This window comes from Mustela putorius, unplaced genomic scaffold (assembly GCF_011764305.1).
Source record: "Mustela putorius furo isolate JIRA1106 unplaced genomic scaffold, ASM1176430v1.1 tig00000992_pilon_pilon_pilon, whole genome shotgun sequence".
Classification (NCBI taxonomy): Eukaryota; Metazoa; Chordata; class Mammalia; order Carnivora; family Mustelidae; genus Mustela; species Mustela putorius.
Window position 1 is genome coordinate 3,159,429 of NW_025421526.1, and position 8,659 is coordinate 3,168,087.

Sequence of the window (8,659 nt, forward strand, 5' to 3'; positions counted from 1 at the left end):
CTAGATTTTGGAAAGGTAACACAATATGTATTAAAGAAAATAAAAAATCCCAAGTGGAACCTGGTCAGCACACTGCGATAAAACGCTTTAACACTTCTGCATCAACTGTGAACATCTGCACTTGTTAGAAGAAAGACAAAAGAGCCTCAAGGACATTCAAGTCCGATTTTTGTCACAAAATGCACTTATCACAAACTAACCACAAACCTTTGATTCTGAGGTTTCAGAATTGCAGATAAAAGAGCTGTAGTGCCGACTCTACAGGACCACAAAGAGAACCAACTGAGCAGTACTCACCAAGTGCTTGGAAGAGGACGTGACCTACAGTAAGTGCTTATTTTTATGTGCAAGGCGCCTGTCAGACTATACGAGAGTACTTGGTCCGTCTGCATTGCTTTAAGAAAAATATCACAGACTGGAGGGCTCAGCACAACACGTCTCACAATTCTAAAGGCTGGTAAGTCCAAAATCAAGGGACCTGCTAATTCAGTGCCTCATGAAGTCCCTCTTTCTGGTTCACAGAAGGCTGTCTTCTCACTGCATCCTCCTCATCAGGCAAAACAGGTGAGGAAGCTCTCCGGGGTGTCTCTTATAGAGTCACTGACCCCATTCATGAGAACAGCACCCTCATGACCTAATCATCTCCTAAAGGCCCCACCGCCAAATACCATCGCATTGGGTATTAGATTTCAACATATGAATTCTGGGATGGTACAAAGACTCAGTCCATAGCACAGAGAAACAAAAATGAATAAAAATTGTTTCTTCCTCCTAAAATGGTAAGCTAAAAGTATCTCTGAAAGGGTACCCAAGGCATCTAAGCTCCGGAAGACTATTTTAAGTACAACTGTAGCTAGCAGGTATGAAATGATTACACGCCAAGCACTAGATTTTTAAATGAAGTATTTATTATTCATAAGCACTCTAAGATAGGTATTATTATATCCACCTTATAATGTCTAAAAAGAAGTTGAGAGAGATGAGGTAACCTACCAAAGATTAAGTAGTAGACCCATTACGTAAACCCAAGCATTCTGACTTGAAGGTCCATGCTCTTATGCATAACCTTATACCATCTCCTAGTTATGTGTCAAGCCTTGACACTATAAAATTGGGAACCATGGCGCATGAAGGACAACAAAATCTGCCAATATTCCTCTACTTCCCTAATGATGACATTTTACATTACACATCATAATCTAACAATGCCAACAAAACAAAATGCAAACTTACCAAATGCTGCAGTATGACATTAGTCCTGTTCAATGAATTAAACCTGAAACAAATGTAGAATACAATATCTCAGTCATAAACACCACATTTCCTTTTGTTTTAGCCTCTTCTGAAAGGTATTAGGAAAAAAGTGAATCTGAAACAAAAATGGGTAGAGATTCTTTTCCCCTTCATTCTGTTCAAGGTATGTCCCCCCAAGACAAATTGGAAACCATGATATAAAGGAGAAAGGACTTCAAAAAAAAAAAAAAAAAAAGGCAGCTGAACACGAGGTGGGGGAGGTGGGAAGACTGCAATTGCTCCCAGGGCCTGGAGAAAACTTTAGAAGGTTAGACTCCACTAGAGTTCCATCAGTCATTTCTACATCTTCCTCCTCTCCCTCCTCCAACTCATCATCACCTTCACCCCCTTCATCATTTGTCAAGAACCAAGCAGCACTATAACAGATTAGGCCAAATACCATCTCTGATGACCTTCCCTGAACTCACCTGCACCCCCATCAGATCCTCAAGGGGCGCCTAGGTGGCTCAGTTGGTTACAGGACTGCCTTCACCTAAGGGCATGACCCTGGAGTCCTGGGATCGAGTCCCACAACGGACTCCCTGCTCACCGGGGAGCCTGCTTCTCCCTCTGACCTTTCCCCTCTCATGCGCTCTCTCAAATAAATAAAAACAAAATCTAAAAAAAAAAAAAAAATCAGTAAACCAGAGTAAACTCATGCTCTCTCTTCCTGCTGACTTTACTCTGCATCTAACTTTACCACTCTGTCAAATCCTTTCTAGAATTCCATTTGATTCCAGTGGACTTTGAAGACGGATCACCACTCTGATTTGGATGAAATTCTTGGGAAAGAGCTTTACTTTCAAAGTAAGGTTTTCTATCAAAATAAAGATCTATTCTGTAACCTGATTTAATATCTTAGAATTCTGTCACTTCAACTCCTGTCAAATAGTGCACTGCAGACACTGGTGGATAAGTGACATAACCCAAAAATGTAGGATCTAGGAAATCAATTCCAACGTCTTCTTGAAAAAAAAAAAAAAAAAAAAAAAAAAAAAAGGTAGTCAGCAGAGTTATACGTCTGTTCTGCTTTCAAAATCTCATTGGCTTGTTCAAGTCCACTGCATTCTGTACATCATTAATATATTCCACTGCTCCTTGCTGTTCTTTTTCTGCAGTGATGGGCTCCACTGAGGTTAAAGGTGAGTTCCTTTTTACTGACCTTGGGGTTGGCGGTGGGGAGGCAAAGGCTGCAGGCAGCAACTTGGTCCAGTCACCTCTAGTGACCTTTTATTAACGGTCATCTATACAAAACCATTACAAACCCAACAAAAATGTTTATTTAAACATATTTAAATAATACTTACGGAAAATAGTCATGATAGAAATTACAAAAAGAAAGCAAACTATAAAATAAACGTAGCACCTCTAAGTTTGTTTCAAAAGTGTTTGGCTAGGCATACAAAGCTTAGGACACAGCTTGGCAAAAGTGATTTGTAAGAACAGAAGTCAAAATGGTAGAAGGTGGGGGAAGCTGGGAAGGGGCAGGAGGAAATCTGGAGTGGTAAAAATTACCTCTATCCAGATGATGGTTACAGGACTGAATACATATGTACAAAAACTGAGCTACAGACTTCAGAAGAGCACTTTTCAGTACTTCGTAAACACTACAATTAAATAAGTAAAAGCAGTGACTAGAAGGAACATGAGGAAGGCCTCTGAGATGCTCGTACTTTTTTTTTTTCTGAAGATTTTTATTTATTTATTTGACAGACAGAGATCACAAGCAGGCAGAGAGGCAGGCAGAGAGAGAGGAGGAAGCAGGCTCCCCGCTGAGCAGAGAGCCCAATTGGAGGCTCGAACCCAAGACCCTGAGGTCATGACCTGAGCCGAAAGCAGAGGTTTAAACCCACTGAGCCACCCAGGGGCCCCATTGTATTATCTTCTTTTCTTGATCCAGGTGCCAGCAAAATGGATAGGTTTGGTTTGTGAAAATTCATCAAATTGTGTTTTTATGCTTTAAGCTTTTTTAAGATTTTATTTCTTCGACAGAAAGAGTGCATGAGAGCACAAGCAGGGGCAGCAGGAGAGGGAGAAACAAGCTCGCCACTGAGCAGGAAGCTTGATGCTCTGGGCTCCATCCCAGGTGGGATCAAGAAGTGAAATTTAAGATTTTTGAAATAAGGTCAAAGGTGGAAATCTGTAGCAGCAGCCTGATTAAGGACTGTGCATGGGGTTTGATACATATACTACCTGAGGGAAATTATAAATCACCAAGGCATTAATTTTTCAAGGATACTTTGAGATCTGAGGGGCAACTGTTTAGCTGAGGCACTAAAAAAAACCAATATAGGGCGCCTGGGTGGCTCAGTGGGTTAAAGCCTCTGCCTTCGGCTCAGGTCATGATCTCAGGGTCCTGGGATCGATCCCTGCATTGGGCTCTCTGCTCAGCAGGGAGCCTGCTTCCTCCTCTCTCTCTGCCTGCGTCTCTGCCTGCTTGTGATCTCTCTCTCGGTCAAATAAATAAATAAAATCTTTAAAAACAAAACAAAAAACGTAATATTCCCATTGTCACCATTGTAACCACATTTTAGGTGACTGAATTTATGAAAATATTTGTAATACATCTCTCCAGAATTCTTTTTACCTTCTTATGTTACCTTTAAATTGAATACTACTATCCCCCCTAAAAGGAAAAACACTAACTTGTTTAAATCTGTCACTTCACATTTCTAGACTAGCATATTTTGAACTTGTCTTACCACAAGTAACATACTTATTCTAGCCCAGTAATTCCACAACTTGTCTACACATTAGAATCAACTGGAAACTCCGGTAAAACATTCCAAAGCCCAGTTCATACCCAAGACCAATTAAATCAAACTCTGGGGGTGGGGCACAGGCACAAATAAGCATTTGTTGGAAGCTTCCCCAAATGATTCAAAAAAGTTGCCATTAAAATCAGTATTTTAGGGGCCCCTGGGTGGCTCAGTGGGTGAAGCCGCTGCCTTCGGCTCGGGTCATGATCTCAGGGTCCTGGGATCGAGTCCCACATTGGGCTCTCTGCTCAGCGGGGAGCCTGCTTCCTCCTCTCTCTCTCTGCCTACTTGTGATCTCTCTCTCTCTGTCCAATAAATAAATAAAATATTTTTTAAAAAATCAGTATTTTAGGGGCACCTGGGTGGCTCAGTCGGTTGGGCCTCTGCCTTTGGCTCGGGTCATGATCCCAGGGTCCTGGGATCGAGCCCCACATCAGGCTCCCTGCTCAGCCCGGAGCCTGCTTCCCCCCTCTCTCTGCCTGCCTCTACTGGTGATCTCTGTCTGTCAAATAAATAAAATAATTAAAAAAAAAATTTTTTTAAATCAGTATTTTATGAAAAAATTAAACTGAAGTGACAAATACTAGCTTATTTAGGGGTATTCTCTAAATAGGGATTTCATATAGGCTTTTAAAATGTGAACAATATTTACCCTCAAGCACCATCTTTTTTTAAAAAGATTTTATTTTTTTATTTATTTGACAGAGAGAGATCACAAGTAGGCAGAGAGGCAGGTGGGGAGTGGAATGGGGAGGGGAAACAGGCTCCCCGCTGAGCAGAGAACCCAATGTGGGGCTCGATCCCAGGACCCTGAGATCATGACCTGAGCTGAAGGCAGAGGCTTAACTCACTGAGCCACCCAAGCTCCCCCTGAAGTACCATTTTTAAAATTTTTTTGAACTTAAAAACTTCCAAAAAGATAAAACTGAATTAAGAAAGAAAAATGTAAGCACTAATTTCTTTAGATCCAGAATAACTCTGAACTCCTTAATCAGACCAGTACCCAAATGCCAGTTCAATGTCTTATCAGCAGTTTAAGCACCACCTGTGGCACAGAGAACCCAAACCTAGCTTCAAGTTCTAGTTTCACTCATGAGACAGAATTGCAGCTCATTCAAAGAAAGTTAATGTACACCTACAAAGTGCAAGTGCACAGCACTGTGAACAGAATTTTAAAGATCCCAAAAGCTCTGGACCAATTGCTACAAAACAGAAAAACCTAAGTATAAGCATGTTCCTTACCAGACTCCATATAATCACATTAATTTTACTTGTTCCAATTTCTACTCAACCGTTATCTAAAATCTGGTATTAACATCTCAAAAAGGTATTTGACTATTCAGTCCCAAATAATTCTGAATTGAAGGGCTTCTCTTTCGCTCCTGGTGGCTCCAGCACTGCCATCTGGTGGACATGAAGAGGACATGCTACTACTACTAATTTACTAAATCACTTTATCAGACTTCCTTCCTCCAGGTGGTGCTCAACTTGCCTGCTGGGAGCAGCTGTTCTCAAAGTGTGGCACCTGGACCAGCACCATCAGCATCCCAGGGGCACAAGTCAGAAATGCAAATTGTCAGCCCCACCCCAGACCTACTGAATTCAAAACTTCGGGGTGAGCCCAAAAATCTGTGCTTAACAAACCCTCCAGGTGATTCTGATACATGCTGAAGTTAGAAACAACTGTCTTAGAAGGATGAGAACACTAGGATTTAGGAGATTTCCGCAAATTACTCAATAAATCACACATGAGTTTACAAAATTAAACTCTTCATGGAACTGTTTAAGATGAAATAATGAAAATAGTGCTTGGGGTGCCTGGGTGGGTCAGTGGCTTAAGCCTCTGCCTTCGGCTCAGGTCATGGTCTCAGGGTCCTGGGATCGAGCCCTGCATCGGGCTCTCTGTTCAGCACGAAGCCCGCTTCCTTCTCTCTCTGCCTGCCTCTTTGCCTGCTTGTGATCTCTGTCAAATAAATAAATAAAATCTTTTTTTAAAAAATAGTGCTTAATGAAGATTATAGCTGAAGTAGGCAAGGTAGAAGGTGAATAGAACAGAAAATCAAGCCCAAGACCAAGAAATTCAGGCATGAACTGATGAACAGCAGCTGTAGAAACACAGGAATGATTTCTTAGGAGATATTATGAAGTTCAAACTCAACGGAAAGGAAAAAAAACTCGCTAAAAACAATTATAAGAGGTCAAGCTTGGATAGCTAAGAGACTACAGGTACTGAAAAGGCTGGCCAGGAAACGAGCTGGTCTGTAGAATGAAATATGAAGTCCATGTTCAGTTTCTTGAGACTGTATTGACATAAACGGAAACATTCAACAGCAAGTGGAGAGACGGAGTTTGAAAGAGACGTCAGAACCGAAGCTAGGTCACAAAGTCAGGCTCAAAGATAACCGCTGAGGTGTAAGCACGTCTCACCCGTCCTTGAGGAATGAGACAGCTGTCGCTGAAAACCAGTGGCCTGAACGCTGCCCGGGTCTACTAATGTGCTTTGTCTGGTCAGCAGTGTTTTAAAACTAGACATTTAAGATCAAGAGATTCACCAAAAAATTCAGTTTCCCAGAAAAAATAGTTACAGAAAGCTTGGGTCTCCATTCTACAATGGCAACAGGGCCTGCCGGGATGAGAAGCCAGCCTCCTGCGACAGAGACTTTCTCTAACTCTCAGGTTCCGTACTAGGCCCCACCCTGCTGAGGTCTGGCCAGCATTACTCAATGCTTCCTTCCTAGCCTCTGCCTTCGGGTCCGTGACTCCTAACCCAGAACAAAATGTAAGAGAATCTAATACTGAGCCTGGGGAAACAACAATGTAGAAGACGAGGAGGCAGCTCCAGGAGCAAGCGCCGGAACAATGCCGATGCCCAAAGCCGGGAGGACTCTGGGCCACCGGAAAGATGGACCTCTTGGAAGAGCCCCCGCTTCACTTCCAAATCTCCCTCATACCTGTATCTTCCCTTCAGGACACTTATCGGAGTTTGCAACTAAGTATTACCTTTGTTTAAGTACTGGTTTCTCGTCTGCTTTCTTTTGGGACTTCAAAAGTCTTCATGAGAAACAGTAGCAAGCAGCCAGGTGGGCTCCAGGGCCCGGGCAGGGTCTAGAACTCCCGGAAGCTAGACTATAACCCTAAGCGGTGCAGAATCCATGAAGCCACGTCGGGCCGAGGGTTGGAAGCAGGACTAGGGAGTTCTTATGGATTCCATCGGGAGGCGGACACCTCTGCGAACTTCTCAGCAAAGGGGCGGCGGGCCGTGAAGTGACCTTCAGCAGGACGGCCGCAGGCACGGGCAGGAGCGACCCGACTCGGGGGTGCAGAGTCAGGCTGCTGCCAGAGGGTCGGCTGGGAATCGGGATCCGCAGGAAGGGTCCCAGGCGGAGGCTGCGCGCGGGAGAAGTCCGAGAACGTCAAACACCGCGAACAGCTCCCGGACGCCGCGAGCCCCGGCGCGTGCGGGTCACACTCGCGTGCGAACCCGCAGCGGACGACCCGTGCAGGCGGCGGGACTCGCGCCCCGGACAGACGCGACCAGAGAACCCGAGAGCTGTCTTGACCTGGGGCGCTCCCCAGGACGCCGGAGCTGCAGGGCCGCGGCACGCACGAACGAGTGGAGCCCACGGGGCAGGGCCAGAGCGCGCGGGGACACAGGGTTCCGCAGGCGTCCGAGGCGGCTCAGCGGTGTCCCCGCGGCGCAGGCGCCCGACCTCCGCGCACACCGCCCCGGGGCCGCCGCCGGAGAAGCCCCGCGCCCGGACCAGCGCCGGCGGCCGGCAGACGCGCGCCTCGGGGCCGCCCAGAACCGGCCGCGCACGCCCCGCACGCCGCAGCCCCGCGGCCCCCACGCCGCAGCCCCGCGGCCCCCACGCCGGCGGCCCCCACGCCGCAGCCCCGCACGCCGCACCGCACCGCACCGCGCCGTGAAGGAAGGGGCGGGGCGCGGCGGGGCGTGCGCTCGGGTCCGAGTCGTGCCCCCGACGGCCGCCGGGGACTCCGAGGCCGGGCCGTCCCCCGCGGCGCGCGACCCTCTGTCCCTCGGCGACAGCCCGGGAGCCCGCGCTAGGCCGCTGCTCGCTCACCCGGACACGAGCCTCCACGTCGGCGACCCCATGGCTCAGGAACCCGCGCGCGGGAAGGTGCCAGGGGGCGTTGCCCCGCGGGATCTCGCGATCTCGCGTGGTCTCCCATCAGACCCGCCCACCGCCGCCCGGCTCCGCCCTGCGCCGCGGGACACAGAGGACAGGTCCTCCAGGCGGCCAGAGAGGCCCACGACGGGCTTTCCGCCCCGCCCCCTCGCCGGCGGCGCGACGCAGAGGGGCGGGGCGAGAACAGCTGCGGGCGGAAATGGGGGGGAGGGCGGGGGAAGAGGATGGAGGTGGGGCTTGGTTAGGGGGCGGGGCTTTGGCGAAGGCGGAGGCCGGGTGGGGCCGGGCGGAAGGAGCGGCCTGGATCCGAGCCTGGAGGACTGGGAGGAAAGAGGTCGCTCCAGGCTGGGGCCCCTGGTTGCCTGGTGCGTTACACATGGGACTCTGCTAGGCTTTGGCTGCGATCGGGATCTCAGGATCAGGGTTCCAGCCCCATGTTGGGCTCACCTCTCAGTGGGG

The 8,659-nt window shown here is 47.9% G+C and overlaps 1 protein-coding gene across 6 annotated transcripts in view; it reads right to left on the reverse strand.

Annotated features, from left to right (window-relative positions):
- The window catches only part of HIBCH (3-hydroxyisobutyryl-CoA hydrolase), a 92,597-nt gene extending 84,328 nt beyond the window's left edge, over positions 1-8,269 (reverse strand). For 2 of the 6 annotated variants that reach the window (XM_045086485.1, XM_004763391.3), the window contains exons 1-3: positions 8,135-8,218; positions 7,053-7,439; positions 1,234-1,276 (exon numbers count right to left, since the gene is read on the reverse strand). Coding sequence is in view for 2 of the 6 variants with exons in the window: in XM_004763396.3 (XP_004763453.1) it covers positions 1,234-1,276; positions 8,135-8,166 (75 nt within the window). In the remaining 4 variants the exon portion in view is untranslated. Of the gene's footprint in view, positions 1-1,233; positions 1,277-7,052; positions 7,440-8,134 lie in introns of all 6 variants that reach the window. The other 4 variants (XM_004763396.3, XM_004763389.3, XM_004763393.3 and 1 more) reach the window with 4 other exon arrangements.
- Between the last annotated feature and the right edge of the window lie 390 nt (positions 8,270-8,659).